At 39.8% G+C, this 25,368-nt stretch overlaps 1 protein-coding gene across 1 annotated transcript; it reads right to left on the reverse strand.

Annotated features, from left to right (window-relative positions):
* Positions 227–1,235, reverse strand: LOC109232604. The gene is made up of 3 exons (XM_019398364.1): positions 966–1,235; positions 622–835; positions 227–354 (listed from the first exon to the last, which is right to left on the reverse strand). Exons 1-3 carry the CDS (start codon positions 1,233–1,235, stop codon positions 227–229), a joined length of 612 nt encoding a protein of 203 aa, XP_019253909.1.

Here is a 25,368-nt window from a genome sequence, read left to right on the forward strand (position 1 = left end):
ATGTATGCCTTTTTAGAAGGCATAGTTGTGCGTGATCATAGACTGGGGAATTTTATATTCTTCATAAAAAATAAAAGTACATCATGAGAAATACGAAAAAACTAACATCACCAACGATAACAGAAGACAACTTAAGTACTACTTGAAAATAAAAAACAACTTTAGAACGAGACAAAGAAAACCACTGAAAATAAAAATAACATAATTGCATTCCCCAGTAAAATGATCAAACTTTAGTTTGATCTCCAAAGAAGTCTTCAACTTCCAAATGAGTAAGATCATCGAGGCCTTGAAAATCATCATCATTCAAAGCAAGATTTGTCTCGGCATTGTCATCATTTTTGTTTGAAGGCCCTGCCTCAAAATTATTTTTAAAGGTCAAGTGAGACTCCACTGGGGCATTAGCAGAAGATGCTCCAACATTATTTGCCTTTCTTTTGATGGAGTTTTGATAAAGCCTGATAAAATGCTCAGGTGCACGACATTCAATTTTTCAATGACCTTTCATGCCACAGCGGTGGCAGTTACCGCTTTTGCCTTTTGAAGGATTGTTTTGAGAACCCATATTGTTCTCTCGTTTGCCATGACCACCACGATGACGACTATTATATCATCTCTTACCATTGCCATGCCCACGTACATTCATATGGCCATGATTATTATTCTGTCTTTTTCCAGACTTATCACGTCTAGCTGCCATATTCGCTTCAGGAAGCGGAGCTGACCCTGTGGGACGGGCTTCATGATTTTTCAGCAAAAGGGTATTATGTTGCTCAGCCACCATAAGGTATGAGATCAATTCAGAATACTTTTTAAAACCCCTTTCACGGTATTGCTGCTATAATACCATATTTGAAGCATGAAAAGTCGTAAGAGTCTTCCAGCAAATCCTCATCATTCATAATTTCCCCACATAATTTCAATTGGGAAGTTATTCGAAATACAGCAGAGTTATACTTACTTACGATCTTAAAATCTTGCAACCGTAAGTGCATCCACTCATATCGAGCCCTTGGCAATACCATAGCCTTAAGGTGATCATACCTTTCCTTCAGGCCAGTCCACAATTCAAGTGGATCTTTTACTGTTAAATATTCAACCTTCAAACCTTCATCCAAATGATGACGGAGGAAAATCACGGCCTTCGCTTTGTCCTGGTTTGATGCCTCATTACCTTGAGTAATGGTGTTACCAAGGCATTTAGCGGCTAAGTGAATCTCAGCATCAGAATCCATGATAGGTAATTCTTTCCAAAAATGTCAAGTGCCACAAATTCAAGCTTTGACAAATTCGACATAGTAAAAACTATCAAAGAAAATAAATGAATTAGAAATAGTAAAATAAACGAAAATATTTTCATCAAAGGGTCAATCTGATCATATCCCATAAAAATAATAACATTAATTGACCAGTTAATCACCATAAAAATACATGAATTAGCTATGCCGCAATAATAAATATAAACATATAATTCTTCAAAATAAACAAAAACATTTTTTTCCCGAAAGCCATTAGTCGTAAGGAAAGAAATCGGGAAGTCATTTGATAGAGTATTAAAATAGTAGGAAAAACTATTTCAACTAATCTTAACTATTCTGACAAACATGTCAACTATTGGCATTAAACATAATGCACTCAGTATAATTGTCATATTTCCTTTTTACGAGACAACGCATAATTCTAATTGAGTAAATCCAAAAGAAGTAGATTCCACATAAAAGAAATGTGTAGCAACAATTTGATAATTTGAGCATTAGGTTGTAGATATATACCTTTGCAAGTGGAATTCAATCTTGAGGTTAGAGACTTCGTGCTGATAACGTATTAAGAAATGTAGCTCAAAGTAACAATATAAAACAAGAAGATAAGTAGAATAAGAGAAGAAGAGATAACTTTCTTATTTCATCAAGTGTTCAAATGTGTTCCATCTCACATTTCATGCCTCTATTTATACTATTACATATGAAGGTTACAAAATGATTGTCTTAAACATGACTTTAACAATTGATCATGGGGGAAGATCATGGGGAGGGGTTATGGAGGTGTGGGAGTTACAATCATAATGGTGATGAGTAGTGGGAGGTTATTTACATCATGGATGAAAGTAGTGGGAGTAGTGGACATCCACATTTACTAAAGATTTTATAACAGTTCATTAGAAATATGATACCGTAATTATTTATTTTAAGGATAACTTTCTTGATATTGCAAAAATTAAAGTCGACGAGGAAGTACATGATATATATACAAACTTAAACTCAAAATCATTCAAACTTATGATTATCTTATAAAAGGTTACCCCACTAAATTAGCTTTTATCACTTAAAATCACTTACTTATGGCTTGTAAATCAGACAATAAATCCTAAGAAAAATCTACTAAGAGCCCGTTTGGCTTAGCTGATTTAGAGTAGCTGATAAGCATAAGGTGCTGAAAAGCACTTTTAAGTGCTGAAGCTGATTTAAAAAATAAGCAGTTACGTGTTTGGATAAAAGTGCTGAAATTAATAATATGCAGCTAAAGAACCGGGTATACGAAGAGTTTTGTTTTAAAAAGAAGTATTTTAGGGATAGAATAGTAAATATTTTGGTCAAACTTAAACTGCTTATAAGCTGAAATTTGATAAACTAGGGGAGACCAACTTATTTTTGGCTTATTTTTGGCTTATAAGCACTTGAGTTATAAGCAGTTTTAATTTTACCAAACGCGTAAATAAACCAAAAAGTGCTTATAAGCCAGTTTGACCAACTTATAAGCTTAGCCAAACACCCTCTAAATCTAACCGAAAAGTCAAGTAGAATCATATATTTACACACTTTATGTTTATCTTAAATGTATCCATGTCTGGAGGATAAATATTTGGCTCTGCTTGATAACGTGGAAAGTATCTTTTCATTTAGCTGATTTCTTGGCTTTGTGATCAAATTTTATGATTTTTTTTTATCGTATTTATTTTTTGATAATCAGTCATAGTTGAACATGCTAGCTCTCTCATCCCTATTTCTCGGAGATTAGTTCTAAAAATCACAGATCATATCTGTTTATTCGGATAACAATTAAATTTATAATATGGTTTTAAGGACACGTAATTTCACCTCATACCAATTGATAAATGTAAAGATTAGTAATAGAAATTAATAATAAGATAAAACAAACCAGTGTTTGAATGGGATTCTGCCCTAGAGTTCGGATACCCTCAAGCTGATTGATATAAGAACAGTTAAAAATATAAGCAAGCTGATGAACATGAGTATAAATTAAAGAGAAAGTGTTAAATTGCTTTTATATCTCAGAATGTAAGTGTCCTACAAATGATTGAGACTCCTCTTTATATTTTGGAGGAATCCTAATTATGGTATAACTTTTATTACAAAAGAAAACCCCATGATTAGCTAGTTAACCGTCCTTGATTTGATACGTTCCGAGATTTTCGCCATGATCTCCGACCAGTGACGGATATCTCGCCTTTCTGTTATTATGCTACATCCGATCTTACTCGATGTCTGTCTCATTTGGTCTCAATCACTACCGCCCTCGATCTTGATAGGTACCTCGAATCTCGAACTCGGTACCTTGGCCTCGTCCCTCGATCCGATCTATTACGGGGTTGATCTCCGATCCTTCACACTGATCTTGATAAATCAGTAAAATCGGGTGGACCCGACTTTAACCGTATACAGATAGTCCCCCTCGTTTTTTGGAGTGTAATGACAAGAAACGAATTGAGCCTTCGATCCTAGACCTGTCATGACGTCATTCCCGTAACGTAAGCGGCAGCTGTGACCGAAACGTCCCATCGGTGCAGCTCCCCAGGCATTTAATGCATGCCAGTCGATGGTCGGTCATAGTGGTTTCGAACAGTCGTCGTGAAACCCATAAATAGGCCCTTTTCTCATTGATTCAAAATTTACTTCCAATTTCTTCCAATTTCCAAAGCTTTTTACATCTTTTAAGTTTCTCTGTTCTGCATAATCTCCAGGTTTTGTTATCAACCTTCTCTCAAAACACCAAGTCTTATTCTCTTCTTCTTTTTTTAAGCTGAAACACAAAATGGCGAAAACATCCAAAATTGTGCCGCAGAAAGAAAAAGCTTCCTCGTCTAAGCCGGCCGGTGAACAACCAGCGGCGGAGCCACTCCCTGAAGAATTCTTTCCTCCGCTGTGTGTCCTTGACTCCGATTTCAAAGTTGAAAAGACCTTCTCGGTTCTGGGCCGATGTGAGCCGATGTCGAGGTACATATGCACAATCACCGGTGGCCTTTTAAAGCAAGTTAAAAAGGACTGCAACTAGGTAGACAAGCACGTGGCGGTGCCCTCGCCCGAAGAGTCAATCACTACGCATGTTGAGGGTTTTTTGAGTGTTTATACCTACCCTTTCACATTCGGTCCTCTAGATCCAATCATTGTTGACTTCTGCAAGAAGTACGAGGTCACCCTCGGCCAGACTCATCCTTCTTTTTAGAGGAAGTGACATTGCTTTGATTTTTTATGAGCAAAGTCGAGGGGCTTCTGATCGGGTCCAAGTCTACACTACTATTGAGTAGCAAGGGTCGTCGATGCAGTTTTAACCCAACTAGGTCGGGATCGAATCCATAGGGAGTTAATGATTGGAATTAGGTTTATATCTAAGCTAGATGTAAGCTTTGAATCTAATTACACTTTCACAAGTTTGGGGTTTGATTTCTACTTCTAACTTTACTCTAAAGATTGCAATGACTGAAACTAAGGACAATATTTTTGTTGTTGATTTTCAAGTGTTTAAGAATACTAGGGTCATGACTTCTACCTAGGTGGATATCTAACGGGTAGTAAAATCTATGGCAAGATTGATTAGTTGGGATCGTAATATAGCTATCACACCCGGGTACTCACTCTATACCTCTCGGTAGTTTGAGTGATTTTGCCCAATTTGGCTTTCTCAAGTCCAAATGGGTATTCATACAAATAAAGTGATATTAGCTTAAGTCGAGTATTACTATCTCTAGGTTTAACCCTTTAATTGGGGCTATCAATTTGTTGAGTTCACCCCAATTCCTTGTTAGCCTAGTTGTCCTAGACTTAGTCCCTCTTTTTCAAGTAGAGTCTAAGTCATAAAGTGTAACGACCCATCCGGTCGTTTTGAGAATTAACACCCGGATCCCCTATTAAATATTTTCCCCATGTTTATTTCTGCTATTGTGGGTTGCCGGGAAGATTCGTTTTGAGTTTTGGAGTGTTTTGAGACACTTAGTCCCTAATTGAGAGATGTAGAGCAGTTCTTTTCTGGCCCATCTACCACAGCTGAGGATCGGCTGACCCGAGACGTGGACGGGGGGCGCAGGTTGAGTTTTGGCTCATCCCCGGCGGTTGCTGCGGATCTATCACAGGCGCATGTATGTTTGTATTACTATTAAATTTTAATTTGTTTTTTTTCCTTAGTGATTTGTCATAAATTAATTTTCAATTTTCTAAGTTTCTAATTAAGGCTTCGTCCCAGCCATCAAGGAGCACACTTTATGCGATGATGCGAACACCACGGTTGCTTATATTCAGGAGCCCGACGAGACCATGGTAAGAAAATGTTTTTGACTTAACACGTACATTAATAATATACATTTTCATATACTAAGCTTACTAATTGTTTTGTAGGTTGCTGACAGACCGACGAACCCTTCTATCGATCCTGCCATCTCTACTGACGATCATGGTGCATCACATCCTCACATAAAGAGGCGACTTGATGAGGATGATCCTGATAGTGTACCCGGGCGCCAGGGGATGCGCCTCAGGCCAGCGGCTGCATTGAAGCACACAGGCTGTCGGACACACTCATTTTTGTTTTTGTTTGTATTTTATGTAAATATTACATTATGTAAACAATGGCAAGAATTTTATTTTAACACAATTTGAACAATAATTTTATTTTAACCTACAATACAAACACAAACATAGCAAACCTAACATAACATAAATTCAGTACTACTAATGAAAACACTTGACACGGAAAACATAAAGATGCACTACTACGCTCAACACGTACATGTCATTTTTAGTCACGACCCCCTAGTATTCTCTGCTCCAACCAATTAAATTTGTCTTCCAGCTTATTTTTTTCTTCTTCCACCTTTTTGAGTTTCTCCTTCAACTCCGCAACTTCTCGTTTGGATTGTCGCTCTCTTTCCTACTGCTTCAAGCACAAACTATGAAGATGCTGCAACTTTTCTTTGTAGTACTCCTGCTGACAGGGTTCATCTCCATATCTCAAAATTGCAAACAGGTTCATCGGGAACCCTATAAAACATGTTCATACAAGCCCAGTAGCGGCGTCCAGCTTCTTCCCAACAGTCGAAATTTTGCCGCACTCGCACCTTGGGACATAAAGGGGTTCAGAAATTTGTTAAAGCGTAAAGAAAAACCTTGATTTTATGGAAATATTTGCTATTGGTTATCGTTAAGCGCAGAAAATAAGTAGAATGCGCCTGTTATTTATAGGCAAGACAACACACAAAATGCGTATAATACCGCGCTTTACATATTAAATTTTTCTGAAACGAAACAGCTTTTGCGCAGTCAGTTCAGCTTTTTCAGACCGACAAGACAACACACAAAATATAGTATAATACCGCGCTTTACATATTCAATTTTTCTGAAACGAAACAGCTTTTGCGCAGTCGGTTCAGCTTTTTTAGAACGACAAAACAACACACAAAATACAGTATAATCCGCGCTTTACATATTCAATTTTTCTGAAATGAAATAGCTTTTGCGCAGTCTGTTCAGCTTTTTCAGAACGAGAAGACAACACACAAAACACAGTATAGTACCGCGCTTTACATATTCAATTTTTCTAAAACGAAACAGCTTTTGCGCAGTCGGTTCAGCTTTTTCAGAACGACAAGACAACACACAAAACGCAGTATAATACCGCGCTTTACGTATTCAATTTTTCTGAAATGAAACAGCTTTGCGCAGTCGGTTCAGCTTTTTCAGAACGACAAGACAACACACAAAATGCAGTATAATACCATGCTTTACATATTTAATTTTTTTGAAACGAAACAGCTTCTGCGCACTCGGTTCAGCTTTTTTAGAACGACAAGACAACACACAAAATGCAGTATAATACCGCGCTTTACATATTCAATTTTTCTGAAACAAAAAAGCAATGTCTTGATTTTTTCTTTGTTATCTTTTATTTTCATGTTTGTTGCTTTAGTTATGGTTGTTGTGCTTTTATCTCTTCGAATATTATGTTATAAAATTTCAATCTTCAGATTGGTCTTCTTTACTAACACCAATAAGTTGAATGTTAGACTACCATATCATCATCCCAATTCAAAAGTTCATGTTAAAAAATAAGATGCAACAAGATTGTGGAACATAATTTTATTAGATAGATATTGCAATATACACAAGTACAGACACTTATTACAAAAAACATTACGAAAACAAAACACTAGGTATATCCTTGATAGTTGGGTACATTCGAAGAACTTGCACCAGGAGCTGGATTACCACCGCCACCCACACCAGCTGAAGGACATTTACGACGGTCGTGACCTGTTTGCGAGCATATGCCACATTTACGCGCATAAACGGTATCACCAACATCCATTTGGTTTCGTGTACGCATTCTCTTTTGCACTTGCAACTTGCGCAAATAGTCCTTGTTACACACCATTTTAAATGGTTCCAGCGGCCAATAATGCTCAGCACCCAATGGCTACAACTGCCCACTATATGTGTCTAAGTATGCAGCAACACTGTATTGCCTATCAATATAGTTGGTTGCCCCTAAACAAACTTGTTAAAAGCACTTCAAGGCATGTGCGCACGACATGTGGTAAATGGTCCATTTCCCACATGAACACAACCTGTTGGCTTCATTCTCCGTCTGTAGATTATTCCCACGGTGTCCGCGGATAGCGGTGCGAACTTCAAAAACACCCCGATCTTGATCGTACTGTAAAAATGAATGCCAATGTGCTCGCCTCCTGTTCTTCTCAAATCTTCTCATCGGTATTGGCATAAATTGAACACCCCCGTCCATCAATTACGATGCAGCTCTATGCCTTTCAACAAACCTCTCCGTAATCTGTTTGAATGTCATCCGGACCATGGCAGTGACAGGCAATCCACGTGCAGACTTCAATAAGCCGTTGAATGACTCCGACACATTTGTAGTCAGGGCCCCCCATCGTCTGCCACCATCAACATGCAATGTCCACATGTGAAGCTCATGTCCCATCAGCCAAGTATATGCTCGTGGATCAATCTGCCGGATCGCTTCCATACGCCTCGTGAATTTGCACTGCTGGTGCTCAGTTGCATCCATCCACATTAAATCATGCAAGGCCTTGTCATGATATTTCTTCTGAAAATTGGCCTTCAGGTGCCTCACACAGTAACAGTGGTATGCATAGGGTTCCTTCCATTCAGGCAAATGACGTACGGAACTTAAAATACCACCATGTCGATCAAATATTAGACAAATACCTGAACGCTGTTTGACAACGTGCTGCTTCAAGTGGTTCAAAAAAGCGTCCACGTCTCTTCGCTTTCATTGGCACAAATGGCAAAAGCTAGTGGAAATATTTGTCTGTTGGCATCTACTGCAACTGCGATCAAAAGCTTAATATCATACTTTCCATAGACATGAGTACCGTCTATGGAAATTACCGGACGGCAATGCACAAAACCATCAATTGCTGGTTTAAATGACCAGAACACATAGTTGAAAATATATTCGGGTGTGTCCGGACTTTGCTCACGCCTCCATTCAACAACAGTCCCGGGGTTAAAGTGTTACAGTGCGGCCATGTACCTGGGTAGAGATGAAAATGACTTATCCCAGTCACCATGAATAATTTCAAAAGCACGTTTGCGCCCGAGATATGCCTTTCTTTTGGTTATAGTACACCCATACTCCTGGTGGACGGCTGTAATACACTCTTTATATCTTGAACCTAATGGACACTTCCAAGTATGGAATCAAGACAAGAGAAATCAAGTCTACATCCAAGTTGAAGTAATTCTCATTGAATGTGTCCATTTCACATCTGTGGGTGCTAATATATTTACCCACTTTCCACAACCCTGATTTTTTCTTGCTGGCACGCAACATCCAGTGACAACCCATAAAGTCTCTACGGCATACAACCTTGTATACCTCCGTAGTTGACTCCCTTACCATCATCTTACGGCGCTCTCTTACGCTGTAGGTTTTTACAGCCCTGATTAGGCGAGCTTTATCGAGAAAATACATGCCCTTTGCCAGCACGACTGGTCTAGACTCATCCCACATTGCTGACCGAAATTCGTCAGCATCCCTTGTGAGGGCATCCACATCCGGCATACTTGGCAAATTATCAAGGTAGGGAATATTCCGCTCATGAAACGACATGTGGGACTCGTACACTCTTGGTCTAACGGGAGGTGGATGAGCATGCTCCCTCGTCAGCTCAGGTTCGACATTCACTTCCTCCTCCTCATCACCCTCATCAGGGAAGGGTGTTTCATCTCCAGACTCATCGGCATTGTTGTCATAATCACTATCATCTTCCTGACTCTGCGCATCTGCCAAATCACGAGTGAATACGTCTTCTATGGGCAACTGTGTGAGGTCAGGAACATCAAGTTGCTCGTTTTCACTGCACAAAAAGAACAAAATGATAAGCTACTCAACTTGATAAATACTTGACATATAGCTATATCACTTCACTTACAAGTCGTACTGTGTTGACGTTCCATGATTGGCATTTTCTTGTTGGTGATGACTCCCGGATGGACCACCGTGGACCAACACGCCAGAACTACACATACTCCAACTAGGAGCGGGGTCATAACTTGTAAAATTCATATCCGGACGGTACCCCTTGTGAAAAATATGAGTGTTAATACGAATCCAATTCAAACATAAAATAAACATCGCTAAAGTGTAGAAAAATTGAATTTTACCAGTCGTCTTGAGGATTATATAAAGGCGAAAAATTATTTCCTCGCTGCTCATTCGCCGGTGGTGATAAGTTTAAATCAAGGCAAGCTCTTTCATCAGGAATCTGTCCGGCAAAAACTGCTCCAGAATAACCACCTGATGACTGGGGGTTATCCCTACTATGCACAACGTCATTATTGGGAACGTCTTCAACCTTGACGTACATTTCCAATAATTTTATTACAATAAATTCCCTGTATTCATCCGGAATCCGCAAAAAATCTCTAAGAGTTTCATCATCTTCGATGTTAAACTTAGAACAATAAGCAAACCCCTGCGGAGTCACAAAATATGGAAATCTACCGGTTACTTTAAGGTTCATCGAACGTTTCCTCACACTCATTTTCTTACATAACAATGATACCAATTTGTCGTACTCCATTGTAAGCGGCAATTTAACATTACACTGTGGATGTGAACTATACCTCACAGAGTTATTCTCCATATAACCTCACCCCCCAATATAATGAAACCCTTATTTTTGGCTCTTCAGACATTATAAAAAAATGCTTGATAACAAGAAGAAAACTATGAACGGAAGTTTGAAGGAAAATTTTGAATGGATTTTCATAAAATCCTAACGCCTTTAAATAAGGCAAGTCCTAGCCCGGGGTGCAGAATTTTTTTATGTAAAACGCAGTATAATACAGCGCTTTATGCATTTGAATTATTGTTATGTCAGTTAACCGCAGAACACTTATTGGTGAGCCCGACACAGAAGCAAAACACAGGATAATACCGCGCTTTCCTAAAATGCAGTATTATACTGCTTTTTATGCATTTGAATGTTATGTCAGTGCAGAACACTTATTTGTGGGCCTAACAAAGAAGGAAAATGCATTATAATACTGCGTTTTACCTTAACGACTAAATTTCTGTTAAACTAAAACGCAGTATAATACTGCATTTTAGTTAGAAATGTAACTTCTTTTTTTAACTGAAAAACGTATTTTGAGTCCCAAAAACCATTGCTTTGGTTTCGGACTCGATTTTCGACGGTCAAAACGGTCGGAACTCGGTCGGAAATCACGTATTTTCGACTACTTTCCGACCGAAATTGGTCGGTCGGAAAAATGTTGGTCGGAAAATAATTTCCGACCGAATCTGTCGGTGATTTCCGACCAAAGTGGTCGCAAATTTCAAAAAGGTCAGACAACCAAATAATTCACGTTTCCGACTAAAGTGGTCGGAATTTACCGACTGAGTCGGTTGTAATAATACAAGTAAAATTAATAATTAAAAATTAAATTTTATTTAATTTTCGACGGAATCCGTCGAAAACTATTGAATATTAATATTTTTTTTGTTGAATTTTTGACAGAATCAGTCGAAAATTAATAATTAAAAATTAAATTTTATTTAATTTCCGGCGGAATCCGTCAAAAATTTCTGAAATTTTTTTTACATTTCCCACCGAATCAGTCGGAAATCTGAGAATTTATGGTTAAATCTGGGGAGCTGTCCGACTGTTTCCGTCAGAATTTTGTATAAAACTGGGCAGAATTCTGCCCAATTTCAAGCTACACCACCTGTCAAACTATCACAAACAAAAAAATACCAACCAACAATACATTAACAACAATCTAAACCAACGATACATTAATACAATAATACGAACCAACAATACATTAACACTATCTAAATTAACATTACATTAACAAATTCTAAACCAACAATGCCAACCATTAACACAACTTAAACCAACAATACCAACCTTTAAACCCAACAATTTTGGGCATAAAAACATCCAAATAGTATCCCACATTCAAGTTTAAAAGCAATACATAAAGTTGTCTCTCACAATCAAATTTACCAATCATCCAAAACATCACAACTAAACTACTACACATCAGATTCAGTTTGTTCATCCTCATCATCAGATATATCATGCCCATGTTTACGCATGAATTTCTGCATCTTAACAAATGTTCCGTATTGGGAGTCCAATTGTTGCTTCAATTCACGAATTTTGTTTCTCATATCTTCCATCTGTTCTTGATTTTGAGGAGAAGAAGAATTGGCTAAGAGTGGGTTTGGATGACCTGTAGGTCGACGTAATCCTAGTCCGTAGACTCTGCCTTTGTTTGCTCCACCTGCTGCCTCTATCCACAATGAAGCCATATCATCAGGTATTGGTTGAGTTGAAGGAGGCTGAGTTTTTTGCCATTCTTCCAACCTTTTATGATGATCTTTCTGAATATGAAAAACATAATTATTATGTAAACAAACTAATATTAATAAACCATAAATAATTATAAAGTTAGAATTATACATATGTGTCTGACGCACGCGCCTCCACCCAGTGTTCTCTTGTACCATCCTTTTTCTTTTTCTATGCAACTCCTCGAAGACCTCTGCGTGACTCACATCTCGCCCTATTTCCTTTTCCTTCATAAGAAAAAGTATGAGTTAGACTTTACAAACGTAAAATTCTATATGTAAAACTAAGAATTTTTTATAAATAATTACCATTCTTAGTTTATGGGCCTCAAAAGTAATCGAACCTCCTGTGTGCCACCTTTTTTAGAGGCACGGTTTGCCTTTGCTTGTTCACTTTTTGCCTTCCATTATGGGGTATTCCATTTCTCAGGAAGTTTATCCCAAACATCTTCTCTTAACCAGTTCGGTATTTTACCGGAATTCCGAGCAGCGCACATAGTATCTTTAATCCTTATACCAGCTTTCTTTTCGAAAATACTATTTATTGCATTTCGATGCTGAGGATGCCATGTACACCTTGTCTGCAATATAAAAAAGTAACATTAGATGAAGACGATAATTATTAAATAAATATAATTAATTTTTACCCTAAATTGATTCCACATTTGCTATCTGATGCTGTACGGTATCTTTCTCCAAGAAGTCCATGGCTCATGATAAAATGGCTTCATAGAATCTGTAACCAAATGTGTAGCTTGAAAGGATGGCAAAAACCTTCATTAAAGTTAAAATATATATAATAAATAAACATCTTTTAATTGCAAATAAATATTGTCTCCCCCCCCCCCCCCCCCGAGGAGGAGTCCGGGTCCTCGACATTCACAGGGTGTGATGACTCATTTCCTTTTGGGAATTGGGTGTTTAAAGAGTCGCCACCTAACGATTTAAGGTGCGTTAGGGCACCTAGAGTAGTTAACTCTTGGGTTGGTTCGCATTACCAGAGATTAGGGTAAGGGCTCGAAGTAAACTCGAGGGGAAGGTGTTAGGCACCCCTCCTGGTCCACAACTGTGGGTCCCGGCCGAACTTATATTCACAAATTAGTCCATACAAATAGTGGAATCAGATAAGTTGTTTGTAAAGCACATTGAACAATTCAAGTAGTGAGATAGAAGTTTGGAAAAATTATAAAAAAAAAGTTTTAAAATGTGGAGAGGGTTTGGGGTAAGGAGGAGTCCTAGGTTGTTTATCCTATAGGGTCACCCTACGCAATATCCGGTAGACACTCCTCAATAAGGGGCTACACGTGACATTAACGCGTAGTCATCATATCCCATGTCTACCCTTCCCATCCCCTTATTGGTCATGCAAAGGGAGTGTTTGGTCACTGATACTTATTGCGTGCTACAACCCGTCCCTTCTTAACGGTCCCGGAGGGAGTTAGGACCTTTACCTATAGGTGGTTCTAGACGTACCCCTAAGGTTTTAAAGGCAAAAATCTAAGGCGACAGTCAAAAAACATTTAGGACTTTCACATAATGGGAGCAATTAAGAAGCTCACAGTTTCCTCCTCATACATACAAACAGCACGTCTCAAGCACAATTAAGGTCTTCATGAATCAAAGTCCTAAAGCAAGATTTCCAAGTGATTATGCAGAAATAGACCACTTCTAGATCCAAAAGTAATAAACTAGTAATTGCCTAAGGACTCCTTTTAACAGCTTATTAGAATTAGAAACGTTGAACAACGGAAACAACTTCAAGGAAATGTAGGTTTTGAAAATGCCTTAAGGCTTTCCTATATGCAGTACTGTGTCTATATTAATGCAGAAACAAACCAGTTTTCAAAATAGACCCTTTTAATGTCTGTAGGCAGGATATCTAATGAGATCAAAGCAATTTTGAAAGAACTATTTTCAGGAAATGTCATCGCTTAATAAGACCAGTTTTAATAAGTAAACTAGGCGAGGTGAAATTGACTTATTAGGCTAATTAGATTACCGGACGTAATTGCAAATGGAAATCCCTACATGCATGGTATCTAGGCGCGTTACAGGTTTTAGTCAACTGGCAGTAACATATGAAAGACTTATTAGAGCTGAATCGGAATTAGGCCCTATAGACATGGTATCTATATTTGAATTGATTTAAGACATGATGGCTTGGAACCTAGAAACATGGTTTCTAACATGACAAATGCAGAATTTTATAAACATGGTTTCTATCTGATGCAAACGACATTAAAAGTGAAGTCCTTACAGGCATGATTTCTATTTGATGCAAATGAAATTAGAAGTGGAATCCTATAGGCATGATTCTCTATTATGATGCAAATGAAATTAAAAGTGGAATCCTATAGGCATGATTCTACTATGCAAAAAGCAATCAGATTCAACAAGAATAAAAACCCTATGGACATGTTTTCTATTGAATGAAGCAATCAGATTTGAAAATAAACCCTAAGAACAGGATTTCTACCCATGTTACCCCACAAAGTATAGATCTACCCACCCTTTTATTAAATACCCCAAATATCTGTTTACAAATTATTACAGGCCAATAAATGAATTACATAAGTAAAAATAAAAATCAAGAAGCTATTCTATAGAGAGCCTGCACTTAAGCCCAAGTTTCCCAAATCCTCCAATGGTATTTCAAGCCTCATTTCCAATAGACAAATCAGAGTCTAGGTGCATCAAAGTTCCCTATGGGTCTCAAGGACCCCGAGCAATGCTTACACCTAGACTTAGTAGCCAAGCATTGAACCAGTGCAGTGTGGAAAGGCCAGCCTCAGTATGCCAGAGTTCAGAGGGTTCTCAAGAGGATCCCAAGGAAGTACACATACTAGAGGGGGTAGAACTTATTAACTAAGAGTGAAGTGGAAGTGCAGGACACAGGTTGAAAGAAATGTATTAAAAACTGGATTTAAAGGTCTGTTTAGAAAGCAGTCAGTAAGGTAATATAGGTTGTTTGAAAGAGGTTGGAATGATAAACAAAATCAAACACTTCAGGATATGATCACACACAGAACCCAAATGAGTTCAGTAGTCACACAGGGGTCAAAGGGCTTGGGGATATACAGGCATTTGACTGCAAACACATAACCCCAGCAAGGGTATTTGGACTGGTTTGGACATGCTCAGAAATAGTTGAAACTGGCATAATCACAAACTAATCAGGGGGAACATAAACACATAGAGGGGGATAGAGATTTGGGATTCATAAGAATGGTAAGTACACAGTAGGTAAAAAAATAATTGTCCAGGCATGTTTGAATCACACAAGGGAGTACATGAATTTAAAGGGAGGGGAGTCATACTAGCATGCTGATAATATATCCTAACTACAAACTCCACAATAGAACCACAAGTAAAAGCAAGCTAGAAATAAAAGAAACTGAAACAAGAAGAGAAACATGTTGTTGTTGAGGCTTTAAATTAAACTAGGACATACCAGTGAAGATAGAAGTAAGCAGAATGAAAGAACCAAAAGCACAGATGACTAGCCTTGGCTTGCAGCTGGCTAATATTAGTAAAATAACACAAGGAAGAAGGGAGAACAAAGATTTTAATAAGAGAGGAGTTTTTTGAAAGCCTAGTCCCTGTCTTGTTTGTGAAAGACTTAGAGTATTTATAGTGGAAAGTAGGTAGTGAAATAAGGTAAAAATCATAGTAGTATACTAATTTAAGAACTCAAAATCAATCAATTAGAGAATCAAGGAAGTACTCCCTTAAGTTAAGGGCAAATCAAACGGGAGATTCAATATCATATAAGGCAAGAAGAAAAATCAGCGCATGACTAAATAAGGAAGTCAAGGTTCAATAAGCATAGAGTAGCCGATTAGGACCAAATTCATAAAGCCTTAATTAAGGACACAACTCAGTAGAAATAAGTATCATAGCAAATATGGCAAGAAAATCAGTCAGCTTAAACATACGGGGTAAAACTTGTAAGGCTTTAAAAGAAAATCTTTCAATCTCCATCAATTAAGGAAATCAGAATCAATCCAGAGGGAGTCATGATTCTGTATATTCAACATATAAATAGAGGAGCTCAACAGACGTAGCAAAGGGCAAGGTTAGCCATATTGACAGCAAGAAGCAAGGATTAAACAAACAAAGTGAGCATGGTCACACAGAAGTGACATAAATAGGCTAGGAATTCAGTAAACACATTCGAAGCCTGGTGACCACGAGAGATCAACAAGAATCAAATAAACAGGCTAACACACAGAACCAAGGCAAAGAGAATCATGCTGACACACAAAACCAAGGCAAAGAAAATCATGCTAACACATAGAACCAAAGCAAAAAAATCTTAAAAATTAGGGCTTTAACAGAGTCGAGTTAAAAAAAATAGTAGGAGCATAAAATTGGTCAAAAATAAGCAAGGAAAAGGGTTTAATCATAAGGAAATCGATTAAAACAAGCGTAGAAGGATCTCGGAGAAACCCTAGTTTTTCAAAGAAAGTAAAGACGGTTTAAAGTGGAGGATCTTTTAGAAGAAGCTCGAGAATAAGAAAATCATAGAAGGAAACAAGCTTAAAGTGTAAAAATAACACAAATCTGAGAGATTCAGAAGAGAGTTAGGGTTTCAAAGGGAAACCCAAATAGAAATTGAAAGAACCTGTTGCAGACTTCAGCGATCGTAACATAAAAGGTGTGATTTTGCCCAAAATCACACCGGAGAAGCCATAAATAACAGAAACAGAAACCTAGGTCCAAATCGGCATGGCCCAGGACCCTTAAAGGTCTTAGAAATGATGAGCAAGGCGATGAGAGACTCATTGGAGGCTTGGGTTGAAAGGATGGTCGCCGAAGATGACCGGAGAAGGAGGCGTTTAACGGAGTCTAGGGTTAGGTTTGAGAAAAGAGAGAAAATTAGAGCATTTAAGGGCGGCGGGGATTTGGAAAGTGAGTAGGGTTAGGGGTCGTTTGGAAATTAAAAGGAAAGGAGAAATGTAGATCAACGGCCAGGATTTAAAATAACTTGGGTCAGGTAGTGGGTAATTGGATGTGGGTCGGGGTACTAAGTATAAAATTGGGCTGGGATTGGGGTCCGATTTGGGCTATAATTGAAAGCCAAATTTGGGTGTTATTTAAATAGCCAGTTTTTCCCTATTTTAATTTTAATAAATAATAAGTAATATCTGAAAAATAATTTAAGGTGCCAAAATGATTTAACATACCTAATTAACATTTTAAAAATATAGGGGCCAATTTTATGCATATAAAATATAATTATTTTTTAAAATGGGCTAACATTGCAATTATATGCAATTTAGCTTAAAAAATACTAAATGTAATTGTAAAAATACATACAAATTACATAAGACATATTTTTGCATAAGTATAGAAATCAAATAAATGAATTATTCAAAACAATAGTTTTGGAAATAATTATTGGGGATTTTATGGATAAAAGAGAGAAAATAAATCAATTTAAACCCTTAAAATGATGGGAAAAATAATGAAAGCCTTGTGCATGCTTATATATGCATGTATATGCTATTTTGAAGGCTTTTATACATATTTACAATAAATAGGGAAAAATTGGGTATCAACAGCTGCCCCTCTTTACCCGGGAAGGATGAATGAGTTTTCGGGTAAAGAAATGATGGCCAATTTTGGCCGAACGGGATGCTTCAGAAGACGGAGGCCGAACTCCGGTTTTTGAGTTGCCTACATATCCATGGTTTTACAGGAATCAGGCCATGTGTAGTTTTGGATTCACCTGCGGAGTATGCCGATGAGATTATTACAAGAACGGACACGAGATGTGGAAGCAGCTACGACAAATGATTAAGGTTCGAGACGGTTGGAGGGAACTGGAGCGAGATCGCTCCTGCTAAGATAGCGGTTGTTTGCTGATTACCTGGAAATAAATGATGCTACTAACATATTTGCGAAAATTTAAACATGATGCAAATTCCCTTTGGACCATGAAGGTTGTCTTCAGACGGTTAAAGATGACGTCCTTGGACCATGAATTCCTGGGCCATGAATTGTTTAGTGAGGGATTCGCAGGCCATGAAATGATGTTCTCGGGCCATGAAAATGGTGCCTCCGAACCATGACGCCTTTGAATAATGATATACAAATTTGAGAGATCCTCAGGCCATGGCATGGTGTCTTCCGGCTATAAGGATGATGCCTTTAGACTATGGCGCCTTTGGATAAACTGGCGATGTTTCAGTCCATGAAGTGCAATAATATGATGTAACAAGACAAGGCTTAGTCTTGTGAAATGAAGGGCAGAGCTTAGCCCGATCGAAAAGCAAGTAGATGGTAGTAGAAAATAGAGCAACATTGGTGCAAACAGGGACAGTGCTTAGTCCCGTGCAAATATGGAGTCAGGGATTAGACTCAGGCAAGATTGGAGATAGAGCTTAGTCTCATACAAAGAGGAGGCAAATGTGGAGGTAGAGCTTAACCTCATGCAAGATGCGGGACAGGGCTTAGTCCTATGCAAATATGGAGTCAGGGATTAGACTCATGCAAAAATGGGGAGTCAAGGATTAGACTCATGCAAATATGGAGTCAAGGATTAGACTTATGCAAATAGAAGGCAGATGTGGCCTTATACAGGTATGGAGTCAGGGCTTAGACTCATGCAACTATGGAGTCAAGGATTAGACTCATGCAATTATGGAGACAGAGCTTAGTCTCATGCAAATATGGAGTCAAGGATCAGACTCATGCAAATGTGGAGTCAAGGATTAGGCTCATGCAAAAAGAAGGCAGATGTGGCCTTATGCATCTATGAAGTCAGGGCTTAGACTCATGCAACTATGGAGTCAAGGATTAGACTCATGCAAGTATGAAGACAGAGCTTAGTCTCATGCAAATATGAAGTCGAGGATCAGAGTCATGCAAATGTGGAGTGAAGGATTAGACTCATGCAAAGAGAAGGCAGATGTAGCCTTATGCAGGTATGGAGTCAGGGCTTAGACTCATGCAAAAGTGGAGTCAAGGATTAGACTCATGCAAAGAGAAAATAACAGATAAGGGTGGAGTATATATCTTAGCTAGGACATGTTTGCGTCTAATGGCCGGATGGATGGTGAATTTGCTTTGTGTACAAATGCTATCGTCAAATGTGCCTGCGTTCAAAGAAAAATCGTAAGTTCCATTGGGGGAGGTTGGTTCTTGCTTTGTCTGCTGGCTTTGCTCTGCTCCGCTCTGGAAGCCCCCTCCGAATCCCCCTAGGTAGCACCTGGCTGCTATAAAAATAGAGTTTTCGAAAAATATGCGTTCATTGATAAAATAGATTTATTTTGGAAGTGTATTGATATATCAAGTAACTTTGATGAACTAGCCAGTGTGACACATTTCAAAGGCATTGCAGCTTTCTTGTGTTGGAATTTTGAGGATCCTTCTCAAAATTCTGCCCCAGTTTGGTAGATGATCTCTAACCGTTTGCGGATGGTGGACCTTGTTGAATCTTCCTCGGAATTTTGAGAATGTTTCTCAAAATTCTGCCCCGGTTCTTGACTAATGACTGACGTTCTGTCATGTGATGGTGCTGGCTGGACTTGCTTTGGAATTTTGAGGACCTTCCTCAAAATTCTGCCCCAATTTCTGATTTTGGGGGAAATGAAAATTTAGTATGATATGACTGAACCCATAAGGCTGCCTACGTATCCCCTCTTAAACGAGAATCAGGTCAAGCGTAGTTCAATTACATCAGAAAAGAAATGTGAAATAGTCTAGGCATAGTATCTCTTGACTGCGTTTGAATTGATTGGTTTTGGCCAGATTTCTCCATCCATTTTTGCAAGTATGAGTGCTCCTCCTGTCAGGACCCTGTGAACCATGTACGAACCTTGCCAGTTGGGAGAGAATTTCCCTTTGGCCTCATCTTGATGCGGGAAGATTTTCTTCAGTACCAATTCTCTTGGTGTGAACTGTTTCGGTTTGACTCTTTTATTGAAAGCTCTGGACATTCTGTTCTGATAAAGTTGGTCGTGACATACTGCGTTCATTCTCTTTCCATCGATAAGGGCCAATTGTTCATAGCGACTCCTTGTCCATTCCGCATCGCTGAGTTCAGCTTCCTGTATGACTCTCAAAGAAGGAAGCTCTACCTCGGCTGGGATGATAGCCTCGGTACCATAAACCAGCATGTAGGGGGTTGCCCTGGTTGACGTTCGGACTGTGGTGCGGTACCCAAATAGAGCAAAGGGTAACTTCTCATGCCACTGCTTGTGATTCTCTACCATTTTCCTTAGTATCTTCTTAATGTTTTTGTTGGCAGCTTCTACGGCTCCATTCATTTGAGGTCTGTAGGCAGTGGAATTCTTATGCTTGCTTTTGAAAGTTTCACATATAGCTTTCATCAGATCGCTATTGAGGTTGGCGGCGTTGTCAGTAATAATGGACTCAGGAACTCCAAAACGGCAGACAATACGATCCTTGACAAAATCTGCGACGACTTTCTTGGTTACAACTTTGTAAGATGCAGCTTCTACCCATTTTGTGAAGTAATCAATGGCTACTAGAATAAACCTGTGCCCGTTCGAAGCAGTGGGCTCAATCGGGCCAATAACATCCATTCCCCAGGCGGTGAATGGCCAAGGCGAGCTTGTTGCATTGAGCTCGTTTGGTGGCACCTTTATCATGTCGGCATGCACTTGACATTGAAAGCATTTGCGAACATACTGAATACAATCCGTCTCCATGGTCATCCAAAAGTAACCTGCCCTGAGTATCTTATTGGCTATAACGAAACCATTCATGTGCGGACCACATTTCCCAGCATGCACATCCTCAAGTAGCTTGGAAGCTTCCTTTGTGTTGACACACCTTAGCAAACCCAAATCCGGAGTTCTTCTGTACAAGTTCCCTCCGCTGTGGAAGAAGTGATTTAATAATTTCTGGAGCGTGCGTTTCTGAGTGTGGTTTGCATGCTCCGGGTATTCTCCTTTTGATAAGTACTCCTTGATGTCATGGAACCAAGGCTTTCCATCTGCTTCTTCCTCGACATGAGCACAATATGCCGGCTGATTATGGATCCTCACGGGGATGTGATTGATATAATTCTTATCTGGATGTTGTATCATGGATGACAAAGTGGCTAATGCGTCGGCAAACTCACTCTGAATTCTGGGCACATGTCAGAATTTTCTCTTTGTGAACCTCCTTTTCAATTCCTGCACATGGTGCAGATATGGCAATATTTTGGAATTCTTGGTGGCCCACTCTCCTTGTACCTGGTGCACAAGCAAATCTGAATCACCGATCACCAACAACTCCTGAATGTTCATGTCGATTGCCATGTTGAGCCCTAGTATACAGGCTTCGTACTCTGCCATGTTGTTGGTGCAGGGGAATCTGAGTTTAGCAGATACGGGATAATGCTGACCCATTTCTGATACCAGAACTGCTCCAATGCCCACTCCTTTAAAATTTGCGGCTCCGTCAAAGAACATCCTCCACCCGTCATATGCTTCGGTAATATCTTCCCCTATGAATGCTACTTTTTCATCAGGAAAATACGTTTCCAAGGGTTCGTATTCTCCTCCCACCGGATTTTCAGCGAGGTGATCTGCCAATGCTTGTCCCTTGACTGCCTTTTGAGTTACATAGACGATGTCGAACTCACTCAGCAATATCTCCCATTTAGCCAACTTCCCAGTAGGCATGGGCTTCTGAAATATGTACTTCAGGGGATCCATCCTGGATATGGTATGTAGTGTAGGCACATAAATAATGCCTCAATTTTTGGGCGGTCCAGGTCAAAGCACAGCAAGTGCGTTCAAGCAGAGAGTACCGTACTTCATAAGGTGTGAATTTCTTACTCAGGTAATATATGGCTTGCTCCTTTCTTCCTGTCTCATCATGTTGTCCTAAAACACATCCGAAGGCTCCATCCAACACGGATAGATAAAGTAGCAAAGGTCTTCCTGGTTCAGGCAGGACCAGAACTGGCGGTGTGCACAGGTATTCCTTGATTTTGTCAAAAGCTCTCTGATAATCCTCGGTCCAACTTGTTTCGGCATCTTTCCTCAGCATCTTGAAGATGGGTTCACATATTACTGTAGACTGTGCTATGAATCGACTGATGTAGTTGAGCCGTCCCAGGAAGCTCATCACGCCCTTCTTGGATTTGGGTGGTGGCAACTCCTGAATAGCTTTGACTTTAGTCGGATCTAGCTCGATCCCCCAGCGGCTGACAATGAATCCTAATAACTTTCCTGCTGGAACCCTGATGCACACTTTGCGGGGTTCAACTTCAAATTGTACCTCCTGAGCCTGTCGAAGAACTTTCTCAAGTACGCTATGTGGTCCGGGGCTCTCTTGGATTTGATAATGACGTCGTCCAGATACACCTCTATTTCTTTGTGTATCATATCATGAAAAATGGTTGTCATGGCTCTCATGTAAGTGGCCCCAGCATTCTTTAGATCGAATGGCATCATTTTGTAACAGTATACTCCCCAAAGCGTAATAAAAGCTGTCTTCTCGGCATCTTCTCCATCCATCCAGATCTGGTGATAACCTGCGAAGCAATCCACAAAGGATTGGAGTTCATGCTTGGCGCAGTTATCGATCAGGATGTGTATGTTTGGTAGTAGAAAATCGTCTTTGGGACTTGCTCTGTTTAAATCCCGATAATTAACACATACTCGGACCTTCCCGTCTTTCTTTAGAACTGGCACAATATTAGCTAACCATGTTGGGTACTCAACCACCCTGAGAACCTTGGCTTTGATCTGCTTGGTAACTTCCTCCTTGATTTCAAACTCATGTCTGGTTTGAATTTTCTGAGTTTCTGCTTTACTGGCGGGCACATGGGATTGGTTGGCAACTTGTGAGCTACTATAGATGTGCTCAAACCGGTCATATCGTCATACGACCATGCGAAGATATCCTCGTATTCCCTTAGAAAACGGATGTATTCTTCCTTCTCTGTTGGCGACAAGTGAATGCTGATGCGGGTCTCTTTGATGGTCTCGGCGTCTCCCAAATTTACTGCTTCTGTTTCGTCCAAGTTGGATTTAGGCTTGTTCTCAAAATTCTTAACTTCCCTGACAATTTCCTCAGGTATCTCATCTTCTTCCTCTGAGTCACTATTCTCATATTGCGTTGCCTCATTACATGTCACAGTCACAGTTTCATCAGGAAAAGTAATAATAACACCGTAGAAGGGAAAAGTATAAAAAATAGTAATGAATAATGATAAAGGATAGATACGTTTGATTAAACTGAGAAAAATTGTTCATACGAAAGCTTGGCTCGGTGGATCGAGCATTTATTTAAAACGAGAAATCTTAAAACGAAATTGCTGGAAAATTTAAATGCCTAGAACAGCTATAAATTCTGCCAAGCTACCCAGGGACTCGGCGGGCTCGGGATGGTGTGGAGGTCAAGTTTCTGAGAACAACTCCTTTTGCCACGGTCTGAATGGAGAGGCCTTCTTCCTCCTCCTCCTCCTCAATTATGGCACTGCAGTCCATATCCTCATCTTCCAAGAATAGATCCTTCAGCCCAGCTAGTGCTTCTTCTTCAGCAGTTCCCAATATTGTGTCTGCCTGATAGAAAGCTTGTTCCAAACGAGGTACCGGTTGCCAAAAGGGTAATATGGTCCACGTCACGGAGGCGACCAATTCCTGTATTCTTGCCTGTGTACTGGTATCCGAACCCAAAGGTGGTACCATGATTCTTCATCTGTATTGGTTTGGTGATGCCTTGGAGGTTGTTTCCCAATCCTTTACCGGGTTCATATCCTGACCATGCTAATATGTTTTCTATCTTGTTACTCCACCACTTGTCCTTTTCGACAACATTGACCCGTTCGATGTGATGATAGGTTTCCCCTCCTAGCCTTCTTTTATGTCCAATGGTCGGAATGGTTTGATTGGTGTAGATAGGGTTACTCCCGTCTCCATGAATAATTACCTCCTGACGGTTCCATTCAAATTTTACGACTTGATGTAGTGTAGAGGGCGCAACTCCAATAGCGTGGATCCACGGGCGGCCCAACAGAAGATTATATGAGGCTGGTATGTCAAGCACTTGGAACTCAACGTTAAACCAAGTTGGTCCCATCTGCAAACAAAGGCTGATTTCCCAATCGTGGCCCTCTGGGACCCATCAAAAGCCTTCACATTCATGCTTCCGATCCGTATTTCATGGAAACCTTTGTCCAACCTTTTCAGGGTTTCCAGTGGACAAATCTTCAGACTAGAACCTCCATCAACCAGGACCCTAGCAATGAACTTGTCTTCAAATTATACTGTGATATGCAATGCTCGATTGTGATTCCGTCCCTCGGGTGGCAGCTCGTCCTCGTGGAAGATAATCTTATGGCTTTCTAGTACTTGTCCGACCATGTTGGCCATTTCTCCGTCGGTGATATTACTGGGTACGTAGGCCTCGCTCAACACTTTCATTAAGGCGTTCTTGTGTGACTCAGAGTTCTGTAATAGTGACAGGATAGATATCTGAGCAGGGACTTTGTTCAGGTGATCAACAACAGAGTACTCTTTCGCATCTACTTTTCTCTACGGGTCATCTGGCCCAGTCTCAATAATAGGTTGCCTAGCAGTGGCTTCCTTACTTGAACCTCCTAGGTGTTCAGGCGAATAGACTCTTCCGGCCCTAGTCATTCCCTGTGCCACGTCAGATTCCTCTACCTTGGCCTTCCCTTTCCGCCGAGCCTCAGCGATATAATCTCGGGGTATTGCTTTTGAGCTGAATTGGGGTGTGGTTGATACTATCACAGTGAAGGGTGTGACCACTTCTACATCAAATGGGGTGGGGGTGGCTGCGGGCGGAGCCACTTCTACCTCAAATGGATCTGTGTAGTTACCTCGACCTCGATCGGTGCCTGAGTCTGAACCACGATAGGAGTGAGTGTGACTGCGACCTTAGGGTCATCGCCTTCCCGAATAAGCCCGATAAACCCTTCAGGGTCCCATTCTTCATTTGTTTCTATCACATGTATACCATCACTTCTGTGATCAGGGAGAGGATTGTTGCGGACATTAGGTGAGGCCTCCTTTACTTGTATGACCTTATTATCAATTAATGTTTGGATCTTATCCTTCAATGTGCGGTACTCAGCTGTGGTGTGCCCTTTCATACCGGAATAGTACGCACAAGTCTTGTTCGGATTGACCCACTAGGATGTGTTCTCTAATGCCACAGCGGAAATAGGAGTGACATATCTGACGGCTTTTAACCTTTCATATAATTGGTCAATGGGTTCGGCAATGGCGGTATACTGTGTGGGTG

The sequence above is a fragment of the Nicotiana attenuata genome, chromosome 9, assembly GCF_001879085.1.
Source record: "Nicotiana attenuata strain UT chromosome 9, NIATTr2, whole genome shotgun sequence".
NCBI classification, from domain to species: Eukaryota; Viridiplantae; Streptophyta; class Magnoliopsida; order Solanales; family Solanaceae; genus Nicotiana; species Nicotiana attenuata.

Excerpts from the sequence above, each read along its gene's own strand:
- LOC109232604 (XM_019398364.1), bottom strand. The coding sequence starts at position 1,235 with ATGGATTCTGATGCTGAGATTCACTTAGCCGCTAAATGCCTTGGTAAC. Across the intron at positions 836-965 it reads GGTTGCAAGATTTTAAGATC|CAATACCGTGAAAGGGGTTT; the intron begins GTAAGTAAGTAT and ends GTATTATAGCAG. Across the intron at positions 355-621 it reads TGTACGTGGGCATGGCAATG|GGCCTTCAAACAAAAATGAT; the intron begins GTAAGAGATGAT and ends ATTTTGAGGCAG.